The sequence below is a fragment of the Plectropomus leopardus genome, chromosome 18, assembly GCF_026936395.1.
Source record: "Plectropomus leopardus strain MGB_pleo_1.0 chromosome 18, ASM2693639v1, whole genome shotgun sequence".
NCBI lineage: Eukaryota > Metazoa > Chordata > Actinopteri > Perciformes > Serranidae > Plectropomus > Plectropomus leopardus.
The window spans coordinates 12,712,969-12,734,219 of NC_142193.1; the positions used below are offsets into that span (position 1 = coordinate 12,712,969).

At 41.5% G+C, this 21,251-nt stretch overlaps 1 protein-coding gene and 1 long non-coding RNA gene across 2 annotated transcripts in view; one reads left to right on the top strand and one right to left on the bottom strand.

Annotated features, from left to right (window-relative positions):
• Positions 1 to 21,251, top strand: part of LOC148186445 (uncharacterized) — a 185,568-nt gene that overhangs the window by 96,345 nt on the left and 67,972 nt on the right. The window lies entirely within an intron of this gene.
• Positions 578 to 20,197, bottom strand: c1ql1l2 (complement component 1, q subcomponent-like 1-like 2). The gene is made up of 2 exons (XM_042505414.2): positions 19,071 to 20,197; positions 578 to 2,467 (listed from the first exon to the last, which is right to left on the bottom strand). The coding sequence occupies exons 1-2, from the start codon at positions 19,677 to 19,679 to the stop codon at positions 2,288 to 2,290; spliced, it is 789 nt and encodes a 262-aa protein (XP_042361348.1). The 5' UTR covers positions 19,680 to 20,197; the 3' UTR covers positions 578 to 2,287.

Genomic DNA, 21,251 nt, shown 5'->3' on the forward strand with positions numbered 1-21,251 from the left:
CTCTGTGGCCTACTCTTTCTCTTGTGTCTCCATCTGTCTTTGTCAAACCATATTCCGCTTCTCTTCTATCTCGCTCAATCTTTCCTCCCCCTGTCTTTTCTCCTCCGTCCACACTTCCTCGCTGGGTATATCATGCCTCTGTTGATGAGAATCTGTGAAAAGACGCCGTGATTGCCGATTGAGGAATAGTCCACATTTCCTTAAGGACTCATCAGCATTCAGGAACTGCATTTTACTCCACTGGTGGATGTTGCTAAAGTTGGAGGGTCTTTATCTCCGAGCGCACCTTTACAGACGGAGAGAAACCAGACATCTCTCCCTCGACACCCATCTCCCTAAATATACTTTACTTTTTGGAGAGAAAAGAGAGATGAGGGACTTGCTGTTAAGATCTTTTTTTAATGTTAGCACCGACAGGCCATTGTTAAAATTCTCAGTTTAAACAGAACAAAAAAAACACATTTGCAGTCACGTTGTTTGCACTGTAGTTAGTTAGTCACACAGAGCAATGGAGATCCTTTACAGATCATTCTCCCTAATTAGCGTATTTGGGATACAAGAATTCTCTCGAGACAAGTCACTCAAAAAATCCCATTTATTATTTAAATGTATTCAACAATTCCAAAAGATAAGATAGACAAACATGTCATAGATTTCATTTACAAGCTGTTTGTTCTTCTCATCATATCTATAGAGGCTCCCCACCCTACAGAGCACAATCTCATTGGCTGCTGAGGAAAATATATGTCATTGGCTGTAGCACAGAATAACTCTGGAAAAAGAACGATGTTGCTATATGGCACGGCACATGCTAAGATGCAGACGCTCACCAGTATGCACGGACACATACATACTCACACGTGCAGACGCACACACACACGCTCGCGTACACGCATTCACACAAACGTGCAGTCGTGATTGACCACTCACCCAATCAGTTTCATTCTCAAGCAAGCTGTCAGGCCGCCATGTTGAGTAAATATTACCATAATGCCTGTGTGTCAGTGAGTATGCAGCTAATGAATGGATGACATCCAGTGAAGCTCAGAGACACTGAAACAGAAAAATTGCCCACTCACTGTTGCTGTGCCTGAACACCCCCTCCACCTCCCCACCATCTCACTCACTTCTCACACTCTCTCTCAGTCTCTGTGACTTTCTCCCCCCTCGCCCTCCACTTCAGAAGTTTTTTTACAACCCGAGAAGCCTCAGAGGTCAGCGCAGCAAAGAAGAAGAAAGAACTCCTCAACTAGGTCACCTCTGAATCTGAAGAATTTGCTTCATCACATGGCTGGTGGTGCTGAGTAGAGCATCTACATAAAACTAGAACATCGAGGAGACGATTTGAACTCTACTTTTAATCTGAACAGCAGCAGGACATTGTGTGTGTGTGCAAACAGTGTGAGGTGGCTTCCTGGAAAAGGATCTTGTCTACATGAGATGTTTCCTTTTTCAGATACATTGGAAGGTACAGTGCAGAATGTATTGTTATTCTCCACATGAACAATATATAGTTAACTTCCTGTACCCGGCGATGAAGAAAAACACCCACTGCCATGAAATACTGACAGTCTTAAAGATTTCTTTTCCAGCTGTTAGACGTCTGAGCTGCATCACAAATAACATCTCACAAAATCCGCTCTCTCAATCAAACAGGATATCTTCACAAGGGACAAATATATTCTTCTTTTTTTTTTTTTAAATCTCATCTGTGTAGAATATTATGCATATCTACAAAATAAAAATACACTCTAAGGAAAATTGCACGGAACAACACTACGAGTTTCAGTCAATCGAGTCCACTGACAGCACAGCCGACTGTTGCCACTGTGGAGAGAAGAGGTGAAATCATCCACTTTTGCAGGGTTTTTCATTTTTGTTGTTGATATTTCTGTGCAATGGAGCAGGGCTGAAGAGGAGAGACACTGAAAGCGAGGAGCTTCTGACACGTCGGCATTGTGGTGAGGAGTGTGGAAAAACCAGCCCACCTCCACCCTGCGTTCCACTCCTCCCACGCCTCCCGCCAAGCCCCTCTCAGTGTGTCCTCAGGAGCTTTGCATCCAGGCTCGGCTACAGAGCCTGGATGTCTTGGCTGATGGATACGAAGCAGAGGTGTCCGTGATGATGGAGAGAATTAGGAAAACTAGAAAGCATTCTGGCTTTTAACACTCATACACACACACACACACACACACACACACACACACTCGCACACCTTTAACCCCCCGACTCTTTCTCTCAATCTCTCAGTCTCTTCCTGTCTGACTGTCTCTGTGTCTGTCTTTTCTCAGTCTGCGTAGAGGATGAAGCCAGAGAAGGTGCTGTACTTGTTGTTGTTTCCTCCATGGGCTTTGCCTCCATCTAGTTTGATGTAAACCTCGTCCCCTGCGTCCAGATGGAGGATGACGCTGTTGGAGGCGTAGTCATAGTTCTGGTCAGCGTCTTGGGCGATGGCACTGGCACGAACCTGGAAGAACAGGGACAGACGAACATGTAGGAAAATGGGTAGGCATGTTAGCTACAGCATGCTGTATATTAGCACTTTAACTTAATTTATTTAGGAAATGCCTTAAATAAGTTATCATTCTCTGATACTACTGAAATTGTAAATCAGAACTGAAAGCACTCAAAGGATGCACAATCTTTTGCATTTTTTATTTTAATATTAGAAAATTAGCTCAATTTTTGTAAGATCAAGACCTGTAGTGAAATATACTAGTAGGAAATCATGAGGAAATTAGTGGTTGATTTTTCTGTTAAAAAAAATACATGAGATTATGAGAAAATAGTGAATATATTTAAAAATAACCCATTTGCCAAAATGTATGTTGGACTTGTATATGTTTCATTGAGCTGGGTGATTAAAGCTACAGTTGGTAATAATTATATAGAATAATTTTGTCATACTGTCAAAACTGTCACTTGATCCTGACAGTAGTACATGAGACAGATGATCAGTTTAAAAAAAAAACATGTTCCTCCCTGTCCTCTCTTCTAATGGCATTTGCTAGAATCCACTGTTCCTGTCCCATCAGAGCTGAGGAGTCTCTAATGCAGCTGTCAATCATGGCTCATGAACTGCAGTCAAACTGTCAAACAAGGCAGGGCTTATCAAATATGAAATAAGATTCTTCTCCTGCATTGTCTGTTTCTTACAGCATAATTTAGTGTACTGTTTAGCTGTAAAATGAGAAAATTTGCTCTGGTCAATAGGCCATGCGTTATTTTGTCTTGATTGTTTTCAAGATGGCGGCTAGGTCACAAAATGCGATTAGAAGCACTACCAGAAAGCAGACCATCAGTTTTTGTTTTTTTTCTCACAGATTATCTGTCTCATGTCCTACTATTAGAATATCGTGGCAGTTTCAGCAAATATGACATTTACACATATTATTATAGAAGTAACCTACTACAACTTTAACTTGTGGTTATGTTTAGGCACAAAAAACACATACTAACGGCTTACAATGCCCGCTTTTGATGGCACAATCACAGTCAGTATATCTGTCGGTGTCTTGCTAAAAAACAACCGGTTTAGTTGTTTGTCGGTCTCAAACAGTGGTCTGCAGTCTCGGCAGTCATCTGGTCTATGTGTTATGCCATACACGACCAGATGACAAAGTCAGCTTATATACATATCAGAACCACATCACTAAAAACATTGATATGATATGTATGAAATGTACAAATGCAACATTTGTGGTTTCTATCAAAGTATAATGGCAACTTTTTTTCTGGCAACTGTGCTGTCAAAAGAGTCTCACAGATCCTTGAGAAAAATTTCTGAAACCATAACTGGATTCAGATCTCAAACAAAAACTACTCTTCCTTCTGCCATGGCCTCGCAAACAAACAAATGAGACCAAAATTGTTCAGATATGAAAAATATAACCGGTAGAAATGTTGATGGGCCAAACAAAGAAAAGTCATTTAAAAAGAACAAACCTGTCACTAGTCTGAAAAACCACTGTGATGCTGCACCAGAGAAACATTTGCTGCACTGAGGGAAAATGTACCAAATTGAAAAAAATACATTTCAGTATATTTTGTGAAATATTTAATGTCACAGAGTTCTTCATTTTGAAGTTAAATGAATTACTGGACACAATAATGGCACATATAGTTCTTCATATTGAAATTAAACCTACAGGACCAACCAGGGGGTCAGTCAAACCTCAGGCCTTTCTGTCAAGCAGATTTATGGGTTCAATCAAGCCAGCAGTCTTCCACAGAAGACCTAACATTCAGCCTTGGAACAAAAGGTCCACAGAAATAGAAACTCTCAGAAACTCAACAACAAGGCCGGCTCTGAGGGCTTTGCATTGTGGTGGAACTTACTGAGAAATAATAAAAGAAACATGGTGGATTCCCACTGAATATAAGCAGAAATGCTTCATAAAGCATAGTAAGGAGTGACAAGAATCTTTAGATTGAGTTTGCATATAATACTCAGTTTTTTACCTCTATGTTGCCTTTTGCTGAGTGTATGTGTATGTATGTGTACGTGTGTGTGTGTGCGTGTGTGTGCGCGCGCGTGCGCGTGCCTGAGTGTGTGTCCTGCCAGTCTGGCTATAGGACATTTGGAGCAGTTTCTAAATAACCTGTCCTGGCTAATTAAGACCTCCACCACAAACATGCTTTCTCTCTCTGGGGAGGAAAGTGTAGCTGCGGTGCCAAATGGGCGCTGAAACAATAGCTGTGTTATCAACCCTGAGTGTGTGTGTGTGTATGTGTATCTATGTGACAGAGAGACTAATTGCACATGTTATCAGCAGGAATGACTTACTCTAAAATGCTGTTTCTCAAGTTGAATTTTTAATACATGTTACTGTTAGTAGCCTTCTCTTTATCATATACAACATGAATGAAATCTAAGGAGGCTGAGAACAAAGTTAGAAGAAGTCAGCAGTGACATACAATGAAGGTCATAGATTGGATGTTGCCAGCATATACTGCGTGCCTTCGTCCTCTGCAGCCCAATTAAATCTGATCCTCCAAAGCATTCATAAAGGAAAACCTTATTTTGTAAAGTGCAGCGTTTGGACAGAAACATACAGTTCTTCTGCCACATTGGCTCTAAATTATAGCACATCAGATTTGGAATTAAAATACTGAAGACAGAACCAGTTTGTTTTCTTATGCATTATTCTTCCTTGCCAAGACCTGGTGCCTACAGTACCCACAATGCAACTCCATCACCAACAGTTCAGTTGGACATTTGAGTTCGTAATGCTTGTAGCAGCCAATGTAGCCCTGAGCAGAGATGAGGGGGAGGCCAGAGGTCAGCTCCCTCTGAAGTGTCAAAGGCTTTAAACAACTTTTTGAAATATGTGGCAATGTTCTGCAAGATCTGTAAATACAGTTTGATGAATAAAATTGGCGCAGTTCCCCTTTAAACAATGACTGTGAGCTTAAAGCTCTAAGCATGTGTTCACATTTGGATTGTGAACAGTATTGGAACCTTCCCAAATTTAAGATCACGCTGCAGGATGGAAACATGCAGATAACTAATGGCTTGTTTTTACTCAATATCAGATACATATATGGACAAAGACATGGATAGAGCCTTCTGTTTGTATTCTGCATTCATTTCATCCTTATTTGTGCATGATTAATTAAGGCTTACAGATACGGATGAAACAGAGTAGTACCACGATAGTTCAAGCAAGACGCGACCATAGAACATGATTAAGACATTTTAAAAATGGCAGAAATGGAAAGAATTGGGTATAAAGTGAATAGAGTTGTCCATCCGCATGTCGCAGTGTATTTACTGGCCTCATAGACCACTGCTGTCTACAACAATGCCTCTGTTAAAAGTAAATGATTACAACCTCCACCATCACTGTTTATTGCCAGAAACTTTTGACTGTGCCCTCTATTGCCATCTTGTAAATATTCATGTCTATGCCAACACAATGTAATGGATTGCAAAGGGTTCAAAACTAAACATTAGTTTACATTAATGTCAATCTGTCAGGTAATTTTGGTCACCGAAAAATGACTTTAAAAAGAGTTACAATTCGTGAACTGTCCACCCAATATAGATGCTAAATTAAAATTTACACCCTTTACACCTTGCATTAAAATGATGACCAGATTGCAAAGGGATAGTGCTTGACCACATGAAAGTACAGGTGAAAATGCATCCAAAACGCATTGAGAACAGATGTGATCCGATCGGCACAACCACTGGGGGTTGTCAAAGAGGCATTGTGACCACTTTGAAAAAAACTGTAAATGGAATTGGGTTTTCAGTCCACATACAACAATAACATGGGCAAAAATACGTAATCCCATTTCAAACCAGCAAGGTAACAGCCATCCATCAATTAGCAAGCCAAGAAAGAGTAGTAAGAGTAGTAAGTAGCAAGAAATATGAATAGTCAAAACAAGACCAGGTGCAGGCCTTCAGTTTGGTCTGACAAAAGTGTACAAGAAAACTTTTCAATTCATGTTGCAGTGTAGCCATATGACGCAATGGCTAATGGAAACAGCTACAACTGCTCAGTTGGAAAGGGGGCGACCAGATCTTAATGTTGAAACCTGGATCCAAATACATTTTAATACAAGGTGTAAAGTGATCCGAGTTGGGACTTTAACCTAATAGGCATTGTTTCAGAGGGAAACAACAAAAAATGCTTACAATTCCTCAGTGCCATTAAACAGGTACTAACAAGGAGAACTGCATCAAACATAACTTAAATAGAATCGAACAAAAAGATCATTATTTTCTCTTGAGATGATAAAAGAAAGCGCTGTACATCCTTTAAAGTATCTATTGGTTAAATAAGCCAATTAGTCACTTAGTCCGGTCAGTAAGGTTGGATCAAAATCAATAGTTTACGTGCATTTGAGGTATTTTCTTGTGGCTCATTATCGGGTCTCCAAAGTCCATTCTAGCCCTTACCTTGGCTCAATGTTTGTCCACACAGCTTTAAATTGTGGCTTTTCGAGCTGGTGTCGACAAGCTGGCCCAACAGGCGGCACAGAGGATGCCCAATAATTAGTTGGCCTATTTAAGGAGTACACACAACAGGCATATTGACAAATGTTCAGAGGCCAGCTACTGACAGAGCTCTCCTGCACAGAAAGCACAACTGTTGCCAAAAATAACAGGGAGCCTGGAACAGGTTCTCTTGACATTTAGATATTATTATTAAAGTCATAAATTATATATTTTTTTAAATACTTTTTTAATTTAAATCCTTTCTTTTTTTTCTTTTTTATTATTGTAGCATTTCTACTTTGCACTTCTGAAGCGACTCTTCAGTCAATTACTGTGTTGCTTTGGTTTCTGTCCATGAAGCAAAGTTTCATTAGGACTTTCCTTGTTTACCATTTCCATAATGCATTACAAACATTTTTATCTGCTTATAGCACCATTTAATTATAGTTATAAGCACTTATACACAATAATGATACTCAAAAAAAATAATAATATCATATTTTAAAGCATTTTATAATGACAGTTCAGATAATGTGGTGTTTAGAGTGAGGTTTTTTGGTAAACATTAAGTGAAATGTCAATGACCATAATTTATTTGTGTTAGGTTGGAGTAACTTAATAGTGCTAGTTTAGTAGTTTCTTTGACTCATCATATTCAGCTGCTGGTTAAGTAGAACTATTTCAGATATATAGTATAACTGAGTCAAGTCTGTAGAGTGAGTATTTTGGGGGGATCACTACGTTAGTGGAATTTAAACGTCATTCAGTTGTTTATGATTTAAAAGTTGTGTCAAATTGGAGTATTCAAACTGTGTGTGACCAGTTAAACAAATGAATTAATTGACAATGTTTTGTGATGTTCTTGCATAGGTCAGATTTTTTAATTGACTTTACTAGTCCCACCAGCATTTTGTGGGCTGTTTATCGGATTGTTGCTGCCTAAAAATGCCTGATTTCTTGGCAGCTTTTCTTAAAAATTGCTATGCATGTTGCAGTGTTTATGGAATTTTTTGCAATGAAAATGCAGGAGCAAGTGAAAATTGCAAAAGTAGCTGTGATGCTGTCATGTAGTCTGAGCTTATTATTATAAGCATTTGGTGTTTCTCACAGAATTAGAATCTGTTTATGATGTTTGGGGAAGGGGGTGTGATCAGCAGTTGCTGCTGTTCAAAGGAAGGAGCTGCTCTCTCTGCCCGGTTAGTGAGAGCTAAACCAGAACAAAGTGATCTTATACCCTCTCATCATATTTTGGCACTTGGGTAGGAACCCTGCAGCAGCGGTTAACATCCCACACCAAGTGATTAATCTCACATTGACACTGAAGCAGCTTGACAGCGTTGTTTAACGCTGACAGTTAGCCCTGTCATTGTATGCAACTCTGTTCGCATAGCAGCAGTTTCATTATAAACAGAGAGAGAGGGTTGAGCGAATCAATACACTGTACACAGTTCTAATAAAATTATTTTATCTGTTTTATATGACCATATTTACAGTTGAAGTGATTGGACAAAAATTGCAAGGTTGAACAAAATTCTCAGGGTGTGGCTGAATTTGATAAATGTTGTTGGGATCGCATCATCCTGAAGAGACTGCTTCACTTAAAAGGAAACAGTGACCACTTATAGTGTCTCATAACCAGCGCGTGATGTTGTAGCTCCCTATACCTCAGAAATTTAATTACTTTACTTAAAGCACCTCGTGACCACTTAAAGTAACTTATAATCACATTATAATGCATTATAAAATGATTATAATTGTTTAAAATTATGAAAATTATAATTCACTGTGATCACTGCAAAAACACTGATTAAGTGACCAGCCATTATTAAGTATTATTTTACTTGACCCTATAAATCATTATTAAATGCTTTCTAATGTGTCATGACTTTTGTTGTAAAGCATTGTATTTATTTATGGGTGCGTATAACTAAATTATATGCACTGTAAGCAGATTATAACACATAATAAGTATGTTTGTATGCAATAAAGACATGGGCATCATAGAAAATGTAAAAGGAGGTTTTTCCAATTGTTTTTTCTGCCATAATAGCTGTCGCTGTTAATGCTTAACCCTCAGCTTGTCCTGTATTGATTTTCAGCAACCTGCTGTTGAAAACATTATCGTGTAGTTTGAGTCACCGTTACAGTGATAGACCCAAGAAACAGTAAATTACTAGTTACATTTGTATTTTTTCAAGCTATAGCTGTTAAAAGCCTGTGATGGAAACCAGAACATTTCTAAGTAAAGGCATGTAAGAGTCTTAAGTGCTTTTCTCCTGAGCAACACAATGACAAACAGACATTTACACACCTAGGCTAGAGTGAGTCTCTCCTGCACCACTAACTGTAAAAAGCATTTAAGTGGTAAGGTGCCATATCTTATATTGAATCTGGCCAAAGCAGACTGCATGCCACAGTATGTCTGTAGCGCTGAATTAGAGAGCATCTCTTCACAACACTTTGTCTTAGGTGGGACAACATTTCTGCTAATATCACATAAATCATCAGGGTGAGTGCTGACACAGTGTTTCCTGTGTGGCTGGGTGAGATAAACTATGTATGACTATTATTAACACTGATCTTCTGTGATTCCATGTCAAATACAGGAATCCAGCATGGCTTGCAAAATGTTTCCTCATACGTTTCACCATGATGGTGAATTTTAATTGCTTGCAGAAAACTGTGCCTTTAAATCATTATTAAGCGTTTAGTCATACGCCAGTATTTTTTGCCAGTGTTTCTTGTAAAGTCCTCTCACAACCCATCAGACACTCTGTGAATGATTTTCAAAGACAGAGCTGTTCTTTGCATTGCCTTCAGCCCAGCGCATTGAGTTATGGAGCAGAGAGGAGCAAGGTTGACACTTCTCCAGCCATCTCAACAGCGTGATTTGAAATAAAAGAACTCAATTTTGTAATGGAAGGTGAAATGAACAAGGAAAGGGGATAGACAATACTTCTATAGTGAGCCAGGTGAATTCAAAAGAACATCAAGCGTGGGCACAACATTTGAAGTAATCTTTGTTCAGAGAGTCGTTTATGTTCAGCAACATTTCAGTCCTAATGACCTTCTTCAGGCTTCACAGAGAGAAACTTTACTATATCTTTAAAATCACACTGCTTTGGAGGGCGTTTCACTTCTTAACAACATGCCACGGACACTCAAAGTCACGTTGCTGTGAAACGTGCGAGTGCTGTAAAGGCTAATCCGGATAATTAAATTCTGAGGAGAGGTTTTTAAGATGCAGGAGTAATATATGGAATATTGTACATTCTTTCTTGTTGTTTATCCTCCTGATTAAATCTAGCACAGCTCATATCGATGTGCAAACAAAGCCTCCTGTTCTGATTCTGAGATGCCGGCGTCCAGAGCATATTAATATGATATGATGTGCCCCGAGCGTGCAAAGTCAACACCATCCTATTAGAGGGTTTGCGCCTTGGGTTGGAGAGGGAGTGGGTGATGATGGCTCAGGAGGATTTGTCAGTTGGGATTTTAATGAAACTTTATCAAAATATTTGCTTTCCAGGTGCTCACACTGAACCTCTGGCAATGTGATAGATATGTAATATATATCTAAAATTATTTTTGCTCTTTAAGGAGTTAAATTTAAGCCTTATTCATGTGTATGATTTATGTTTTTTTTTGTGGGGAGGAGGGGCAAAATACAAATATAACATTTTCCTCTAGCAGAGACAGAGTGAGCAAAGCCCTGGTGAAAGCAAACTTCCCTGAAATCCTTCTCCACAATGATATTTTTGTTTTGTTTTGTTTCTTTGCTCTAATGGTTTTTATCCCCTTCTGAGATGAACCGCCGCAGTCTAGGCCTCCTTCGTTTGCTTTCAATGATAAGCACGCATGAATAAAGCTTCTCACTATTTTTGAAATAATGATCAGGGAGCTCCTATTGGAGCCATTTTTTTCTTTTCTTTTGTCTCCAGTGCACACAAGAAACTTGTTAGGGATATGAGGTTCAAATGCAGGGTATGGCAGATGTATAGCGAGAGATGAGCAGGACAAACAGCCAACTGGCAGTGCGTGACCTTGACGCAGAATATGTAGAGGAACTTTGACAAGACAAACAAAGCATGAGGCTGTAAGCGCCGGCTCCGGCGATGGTAAATGAGGTGTCAGGCGATGTTGTCTTCCTTGTGGCTGCTCGTGCGTGTTTGCATCCGTCATATCGTCAACGTGATGGCTTTGATTGAATAATACTCCGAGTGGAGACACTGAAAATCAAGGGCTGTGCTTGGGCATAATAGATAATGCGTGCCAGGGAAAGTGAAGTGGGGATTCTCTTAACTTGTGCACTTTGTGGGAATATGAACATCACAGTTATCAATAATACAGCTGTGAGAGATGAATTTGTGGCACGGTTTAAAAAACTGTCACCGCTCCACAATAAAGTGGTACGTCTTTTATAGTGAGCCTCTATTAAAAAGTCATTTTACATTATTTCCATCCAGCAGCTGTAGTGTGCCCTTAATAGAGTGCTGTTTATGAAAATCACGACAACTTGAAGTTTTATCTGTTGTGTCTGGTGCAGGAGGAGCCGGTAACACCCCACTGGGACATCTTACAAGAGGCTTTGTCACTGTGACAAGGACATGTCTCGTGGCTTCTCTGACAGGGATTTGTTGACTTGATGTTGAGCCTCCATTTTGGATCAACGAGTCTATTGGTCCTCTTTAAATCAAAGTGTACTGCCGCCTAATTGTGTTTGAACATTCTAGCCGTGAACTGCATGTTTAATAGCAGCTTAGATAGCTTGCCACCGCTATTGAGCCGGGTCCAACATTTCACTGCGGCGCACATACAAACACAGAGTGAAGGAGAGACGCACGTACAGCCAAGTGCGCACACATACGCATGAAATGCAATTTTACTAAAATAATGAGAACAGGAAACTACGACTGATTGCGAGAGAATTGTGGTGTCAGAAAGCGCCGGGTCTCCCATGTGTTTCAGGTTTATTTGTCGGAGGAACCTAAGTGAAAACATGATAAGAAGAATGAAATGGTAACAGGAGATTTGCCATCTGTCAGACGAGAGTAGGAAAAGGCTTCCTGAATTAATTTCACCAGCTGTTCTCTTTGTACCTGCTCAGCCTCCTTTGAAACAGAATGACTTTGCAGCACAAACCTCTCACTGTTTATGAAAATGCTAAAAGTAATGCTAAAGGTGAGTCTGGCGTCGAGCATTAGTTCATTAGTTCATTAGTTTGAACTTCTGATGATTGATCCATGACAATATTATCGCAATCAAGGGCAAAGGTTTCATTTCAGCATTTAGGGCAGCACACATGTGAAACAGGGGGTTTGGGAATAGGGTGGGGTATCATTTGGGTTTTTTCCATCCTGACAGAGCACTAGTGCTGAAACGGTGCCTGAAATGATACTTAAAAAAAAACAAAAAAAAAACACAAAGGATGGTAAATGAAATTGAAGAATAGCTTTTTTTCCACTGAAAAAGCCAACTTAAACCAGATATTGAACAGTATATTAGGCCTCACTTTAAACAGTTCAAGTATACTTAAATATATAACAACTTTGGTTCCTCTAGGCCATTTTAAAGCACTGTTGAAGGACTTCTGTATGTCATCTTCTACATGCCAACGTCCGGGTGTATCGTAGATAGTGTTTTAAATTTTCTTGTTTTCATGGTTCACTTATAGCACATATTAATGTACTTTTAATCCGTCCTTGTAGTGACTTAATTTTGGGTCCTTTTGTGTTTTATATTGTTTGTTGTATATTTGTAGTATATTTTGATTTTCTTATTTTTTGTTCCATGTTGTCTGTCTGACTGTAATGTATGTTGCTGCTGGTCTTTGCCAGGACTCTTTGAAAAAGAGATTTTTAATCTCAAGAGGTTTTTTTCTGGATTAATAAAGGTTAAAATAAAAATAAATACAATAGGAATTAACACCTAACCTGCACCTTAGAAATAAAACCCAACCCGACTACAATAATTTGATATTAGATAATAATAATAGAGTAATAATTGAACAATAATTGTTTTCCTAACTCAGGAGAAACTGATATTTCACTGTTACTATCTATTTAAGGGCGGCTGAGATTGTCACTATCATAGCTAATCTACCTTAAAGAAAGCCTGCTCAGGTTCCAGTGGGACGCTAACTTAGCTCACTAACTTCAGGGCTAACTCCCTTCACTTTAGTCAGCAGGTGGTGAGAAAGACGTGGAAAATTGGCTTGGCTCTTGAGGTGTTACAGCATTTATTCACAGACAATAGCCTAAACTGTACTCACACTGCACTGCTATGTTTAACTTCATGCCCTCTTCTTGGTCACTGTAGCCTGACACACACATACACGCTCACTTTCCCTGATGCTCGTGCGATCAGTTGTGCGCGCACCAAAATCTGGGCAGTGATTTGGTCCAAATGGTAGGCTACCAGTCATACATCGTTACAAGGTGGATGGTACTCAAGCCTATTTTGGTGTCCTCCAATGGAAAATTTGGAGCATCAAACGCTTTATCCTGCATTCTGGGGTATTTAATGTAGCACTTTTAGCATTTCCTGCATCAATTTTTGGTACAAATAATAAATAATGAGAGAGACATGTTCCCTGCATCCCGCCCCTGAATCTACGGCCATGTTTGAGATTGTAGCAGTGGTGACAAAGAGAATGAAATCAAGTCAGAGCCAGTGAAAGAGGCTTGTCAGAGGAAACAGTGGTGGGGAAAAAGAGGCATCAACTTTGACCTGCAGTCCAGACACTCTTTTCTTCCTTGTGCCCGACTCATCACGCTCAGTTAATTACTGCGATACACAGCACCGTGTGCCTCTGTAGCCCCAACACCAAAACCACAATCACTGCCCCGGGCATTGTCTGAAAAGAGACTTTTACTGCAAAAATTCCAACCTTTGTTCACGCTAAGCCTGTTTTTCCAGTGTGCTTCCTAGTAACCCTGAGGCACTGAGATTTTTTTTTTCCTTAAATGAAAAATACTCCTTTAAAATGAGACAGAGAGAGTTTCTGTATGTGTTGGACAAGCTTTGCTTTAAGACATGCATTTTTCATACAGTAGCCGGTTGATCCTCTCTTACTGGTTGATTTGTTACCCATATTCATTTTGAGGAGGGCTGTGGGGGGGCAGGAGGTGTTAAACACACTGATTTATGTATCAGACTGTGAGTCATTTGAAGCCATTGACTTGCTGCTTTCCTGTGAACAGGGAGAGGATAATTGTGGCTATCACTGAAGACTGAATTCGGGGGACGGCTAAATGTCAGGGGCGTGGGGAGAGACAGAGAGAGAGATGTTTGCATAAGAGGGCCAGGGGCACTTGTCTATCTCCCATATGGCCCTCATTATAATGAAGAAGACTTGTGAGTCAACACCATAGCATCCTTGAGTCAGCCAGCCACAGGAGACAATCCATAGCCTGTTTTAGACCGTATGTTTCTGCTCTCGCAAAACCACGACACATTATAGCAGTTTTTCATGAGCTACTTAATCTGAGGTGCCAGCACAGGGAGTGCGTGCACTGCTGGGCTCTAATGGCTCTCTATTTGAGGAGCTCAGTGCAAAATGTTTTAAAGTAACAGGATTATTAATGACAAGTGGTGGGCAGTTCTTGAGCAAGTTTTGAAACTTCACCAATAAATGATAGATTTTCCCTCCCGTGCTTGCAGATGACAGCCCGATGTCATCTTGACATTTCCAATCTGTGTGGTATTTCCTAACAACATGGGCCAATCTTCATTTGATAGCCCTCGCACCTAATTAGACCAGCTCTAATGTTCCACTCGGCAGAGTGTCAAATCCAATGTCCAATTACACAGCAGATCAAGGCCAAAGGTCCGCCTCCACTACCTCTCGGGCTGATTATAGAAGATATGTCACGGTATACATCACACAGGAAGAAATGGGTCTGTCAGAAGAAGGGGAGAGACGCACACACATGCACGCATACACGTAAGGGGATCAATACCGCAGGCGAAGAGGCTGAGGGACTGAGGGTGGCTCTCTCAAACCCTGTCTGTCTATTTCAGACAGAGTCTCTCTGTTACACCAGGCACACACACAGAGGCCTCTCAGTGCTGAAGTCAGACCACGATGAAGAATAGCAGGTCTGAACATTACCAGAATGTTAAAATTAATCAAGTCTAAGTATTGCTGTATGTGTGTGAGGATACCTTGTGTGTTTAGCGCTTGAGATCACATTTCTTGGCCTAAAAAAATATGAAAAATGAACCTTGTAAAAAATGAATAAAGACCACAGCCCATCTTGACTGACAAGCTATTGAATGGAATCTTTTTTTTTGTTATTCACACCTTTCTTCAGAGCATAGAACCTAATCAAACAGCAGGCCCTCATCCAGATGGCTCAGCTCCTATGTTTAATGTTGGGATTGACACCACGTGCTAAACACAATGCGTGGGTTTCACCTGTATACACAGCAACAGGATAAACAGTTTTGTGTTCATATGCACCTGAACTGAAGACCCCCCTGGAGGTGTCTATGATGGACCAGGGCGAACAGTTTCAGAGGGAAATGACTCGTGAACTTGAGCAACACAGATCTTGTTTCTTTGAGGCGAGGTGAGCGCCAAAACAAAATCTAAGAAAAAGGATGGCACACTCTAACTCATTCTGCTATAGTGCAATGCATCACTTGAGAGCAATGAAGAATATTGATGGCATTGTGTGTTGGCAAATCGATTCTGTGATACCGCAATCTGGATTCTGTTTTGCTGCTTTTTTTCCCACCCAAAAAAGAAGTTTTCCTTTTAAGATGAAAACTTTCAGCTCCTTCAAAAAAGTGAGCTCCTGTAGACCTGACATAGAGGAGAGATGGAGGGCAGTGCACAGTCGGGGTGGGTTGAGGCAGCGGGTTAGGAGAGGGGGGGTGCAAGCATACGCGCGTGAGTGTGTGAGAGCATGTGTGAATGTGTGTGTATGTGAGGAGGAGACTGCGGCGGTAATTGCAAAGGAAGAGCCATGTGCACGAAGGACGTTGAAGCTTATTAAAGGAGGAGACAGAGTGATTATTCACTATGGTCCTCTTGAGAGACTGACGCTGAAGTCATTGCTTTTAATTAACTCTGAAACGGTTTTGCGGATTAATAACAATATTAAGAAGGGAATGGAGAGGGGAAGCGCAAACACATCCTGGATCTGGTTCAAGCTTTTTAATTACAATTAAATAGACTGGATGGCACAATAGCACAATAACTATGTCTTTTCTGTCCTCTTTTCTTCCCCCCTCTTCCACTGCGTCGGCCGAATTTGACTACATTGTCCCTGCTGTGTCTCTCAGGATGTGTCCGAGACAGGTTATTGCAAAGCGTTGATTTACTGGAGAGAGTTTAGGATTGGTTGGAATATTTGGCACGGGGCTAAAAGAACAGGCGATGAGGAAGCCAAAAGAGTGTGTGGAGAGAGGAACTTGGAAAGCGGATAAAGTGTGCTGTGCTGAAAATAGATTTCTTATTTGTTTGTTTACCAGGAAGCTCACTTTTTGGGCTTGAGAAAGTATCAAAGTTGTGGGGACAGTGTTGCGTTGCACTCTGGAAGTGGAAGAAGAGGAGAAGAAATAAGCCGTGGATGCTGATGGTAGACACAGCTTGTAAGAACCCCTGGAGTGGGAGGAGCACATGCTGGAATGAAACAGCACTGCAGGGCCTGGAAACCCGCTGCTTCGCTAAAGCCAAAAGATGATAAAATACTAGTATTGTCTGCAATTCCCTGGCCTCCGCTGTCCCAACTCACAGTGTAGCTTTTTGCAGCCTTAATGAGCTGAGGAAAGCACCAGTGTGACTGTAGGAGCTCGAGTTTGACTCTCAACACTTCATCAATGATGTAGCATAAGTCGGCCCCAACATTTATAACCATTCACAGTCATTTACACAGTCTGAGGCTCTGGGGCCTTCTCCATCAGCCAAACACCAAACCTAATAAACACCTCAGCAAGGGGACAGCGTGTTTATGCATAAGCTGTGCATAGGACAGAGGATGAGACGCACTTTATAAACATTACGCGGGTCTCTGGAGATGCTCACTGTGTGCGTCTAACTTAAGTACCACCACACCCTCCTCTTGGGAGCACAACGAAGCGGGAACAGAAGGCATTTTATAGGAACATATGTTCTTCTTCCCCTATTATATATCAATGCTTTTACGCCCACCCATAAACATTACTGTTGAGTGAGACATTATATATAGAAGGCGATTGCTGTAACTCTCTTTTGCTGGGTGTGAACTTGGCCAGGGTAAAAGAATTAACCTCTGGCTGCCTTGGTGAGACTGCAGGTTTACTTCACAGAGCCCATGCCAGCTGTTATTTTATCCCCATGCTGCACATATATACTTATAGAGTACTCTGCTGTACTTATAGTGTAATAGCTTTGAGCTTTAACTCTGTGTTTATTAATAGATTATTTTATGTTCCACCGGCAAAAATGTGAAAGACATAAGAAAAATAAAAGTATTTCACAGCAAGCAGATGTGTCACAGGTCAAAGAGGCTGCTGGCCTATGATGTGAAATGTTCAAGGACCATATTTATTGGATTTTAACTCAGTAGTTTTATTTGCCTCTATTGCAGGGATGTGTATCTCTATAGAGCAAGCTGATGATGGTGAATCAGAAAGTCCAATGATGTATTTCGTGTGTCCTGTAAGTGAAATCTCACTCATACAGTAAGAAAAATGTCTGTTACCATGTCAGCATAACTCATTACAGTCCTGTGTCTCCATGTGTACAATACACTTTGAGTGTAGAGATTATTATGGTCGCGAGAAATAAAGTGCAGCTGAGCATGTGAAGCAGGCAGTTAAAATTAGAGAAGCATGACAGTGTGTGAGAGGCAATGCACCTCTTAAGTTCTGCACTATCATAATTCCTTAGCATATTATACACTTCAAGACAGAAGTGAAGTATTTAGAAAGCCCCCCCAACATTATTAATTTTTCATGTTTCTTAGAAGAATACTGTCGACAAACTATATGAAAGACCCGCAGTTGCAGCTCGAGCAAACAAATCAAAACAATATCTGCAATAACTGCAGCATAACATCCTTTTTTTTTTCTTTTTTTACGGGCAAAACGTTATTTCCGAGCCACTTTGAAGATAAGAGATCTGACGGCTGATCGGAAGGCTGCAAACTACACTTGCACACATTAACCAACCTGAGAAGACCCTCCGGGGCGCAAAATAAAATTAGAGCCCCATTAAAATGATGCATCAAAGAAGCCGAGAATAGATCATGTAGACGTCCTAATGCATTTAACACGACTGCCAAGACAGATGGGTGCAGCGGTGGACAGACAGCACGAGCCGGCGGTTGTGCACAGACAGGTATGGTCCAAATATTGGGAGCGAAAATTCTAATATTTCCCCTCTTTACACTTCACACACAGAGAAAAAGTTTCATGAGACATTTGTAAAAAAAAGAAAAAAAAAAGAAACGGGAGGTAATCGGTGTAACTGAATGTTATAATATTATTATTAAATATAATGATAAAACAAAACTAGATATATAGTATAAACGCTCAAAATAGTTAAAATAAAATTAAACGCCAGACGATCATATCAAATATTAACTCAGGCAAATTATTATTTTTTTATCATCACGCTAAAATCCTCAGTAAACGTCAACACTTCGGCATGAACTGCCGCTAAATTCCTCTACATTAATCGTAATTCATAAAAAAAACAAAAAACAAAAAACGAAACGCTGGATCGATTCTTAAATTTTACAGTCTAAAGGCAAAATGATCGTCGCGCTCTCCCACTTCTCTCCCACTTCAGTCCAAACTGTGACCGTCCTCTGGATCGCGGGACGCGGCAATGTCAGCACGCATCATGCAAAGAGGGGACGCGGGTTGCAACCAGTCGACACATCTTTTTCTCCGGGCGCGCTGGGTGCCACAGCTGTGCGCTCTGGGCTTTGGAGGCGCACGGCAGATGCGCACGCTAGCCTTACAATGTCACTTTTGATTCACTGGCTTTTATGGAAAAATCAGCTTCAATCAGTGTGGATTTTTTAAGAGAGAGAGCCATAGAGGAGGAAGTGAGGAAGAGGAGGAGAGTGAGCATCCGGGGAGACAGGTACACTGAGGAACTCAGAAAAAGTTTCAGAGCACTAACCTGGCCATTCTTGCAGAGGTCAGCCCACATGCTGGTGCCATCCCCTCCTCTCATCAGCACATGGTAGATGAAGAAGTATGTGCCCGGTATGCTGCAGATGAACTTGCCAGAAATGCCATCATAGTTGTTGCCTAGGTTGGTGACCACGTCGTCAAACTTGAGGATCTCATAGCCTTCATGGGGGTTCTTAAGCCCTGCATAGAAGGCCACCCGAGGCACCGTGCTGTAGGTGGCCGTGCTGATAGCTCCGTTCCCCCCCAGACCCAAAATCCCAGTCCTTCCCTGATCGCCTCTGTCACCAGGAGGCCCCACGGGTCCTGGTGGCCCCGGTTCTCCTGGTGGTCCGGGTGGTCCGGGCTTGCCTGGCCTGCCAGGCTTCCCCTGTGGGCCCTGCAGTAAGGTGGAGGGTGGAAGCACGTTGCTGTGGTCGCTTAACGCCTCTGCCTCAGCCTGGAGACCGGTGGAGCTGGTGCTGCTGGCTGGAGTGCCCTTGTTTAGGTAGGGGTCGCACACCATACGACAAGTGCCCAGCATCTCATAGTGGCTGGCATCTGTACCCACAGAGCTGACGAGCACGGGGATGAGGACCACCAGCACCAGGACCAGCATAACCCCTACGGCAGCCGCCACCAGGGTCTTCCTCCCGATGCTGAGTCGGGGAAGGGGCTGCGCTGCCAGCGTGGGTCTCCCGGGGGCGGAAATGGTGACTGCTTGGTGTGGGGAGCCTGTCACCGTCGAAAGGGATCCAGAGATCCCGTGAAGACTTGCAAGAGGACCGGCGAGTGTGTGAGGGTGAGACAGAGACCCACATACACTTGATACTCCTCACTGCTCTGCTCAGTCACACTAAAGTAGGCAACCAGTCACTCATACATACAAAAAGACCCAAGCATACACAGGGAGACATTCAGCCCGTACTTACAAACACAATCTGACTTGTGAGAAGAAGCAAGAAGGATGCAGATCCCAGAGGAATGGAGTGAGAGACAGAGGGAGCGAGACAGAGAGAGAGAGGGAGAGAGAGAAAATGATGAGAGTGGGTGAGTGTGAGAGATAGAGAGCAGCCACTGGATCTGTGTGTGCGTGTGTGTGTGTGTGTGTATGTGTGGTGAGTTTGTGGTGCCGGATTCTCAGGCTTGGCTTTTTATACGGCAGTAGCAGCGGAGCCCCCCTCCCCTCTGCTCCCCCATCGAGTGCGAGGTTGGTGTGGTTACGTCCCCTTCTCTCTCTCTCCGACTCACTCAGAGGAAGGACTCTCATCACATTGCATTTCTTTCTAACACTCTCCTGAACCAGCAAGGAACCAACACGACCTCCCTGACCACCTCACTCCCCCTCTTTCATCCCTCTCTTCTTCTCTCCTTGCTCTCCCTCTTTCTCCCCACTTTTGATGCCGTTTCTCACTCCCTTGCTTTCTCCACTCTCTCATCAGCATCCAGACTCTAAAAATAAAGATGGAGCTGTGGAAAGACAATCTTTTTTTTTCTTTTCCTGGAGGTGGGTTCTAGAGATTCATGCATATATGTGCACAGACACAAGACAACACTTAAATCTGCTTTGCCAGGAAATGCTAGCAGCTTCTCACTCAAATAAAAAAAAAGGTGCTAATTATAAAAGTTAATGCCAAGAAGGAATTCATGAGCCAACAGCTTGAACTGTATAATGCAAATTAAAAATGCAACCACACATGTAGAAGAAGTGCTTGAAAATTTTTAAAATGATCTTAGTGACACATTACATTGGGCCACTTTTTAGGGATAAAAGCAGCCCATCTATCCTTCCGCTAAGGGCCACTGACATTGACTCTTCTGCTGTTATTTTATTCCCCTCTTTGCCTTTCCCCCGTCAATAACCCTGTTTCTCCACCTGAATGCGCTGACACCATTTCTTATTGGTGTCTTTTTTTAGGTATTGATTTCATGGTTTTTATCAAATCAAGGGTCCTGGTTGGGAGAAAAAAATCTATATACAGCAGTGATGTCATTTGTTTGACATTTTCATCCCTTAGAGTGATGAATGGTAAAGTAAGAGAGCAAATGACAAACTCTGTAGATGGCAAACAAACATAGTCATCATGTGAAATATGTGTTTGCAGAGAGGTCTGCCTTCAGTGTCTTTGGTCTTAATACAGTTCAGACTACAAAAATGGACAGCTAAATCAGGTTGGATGGAGAAAATATG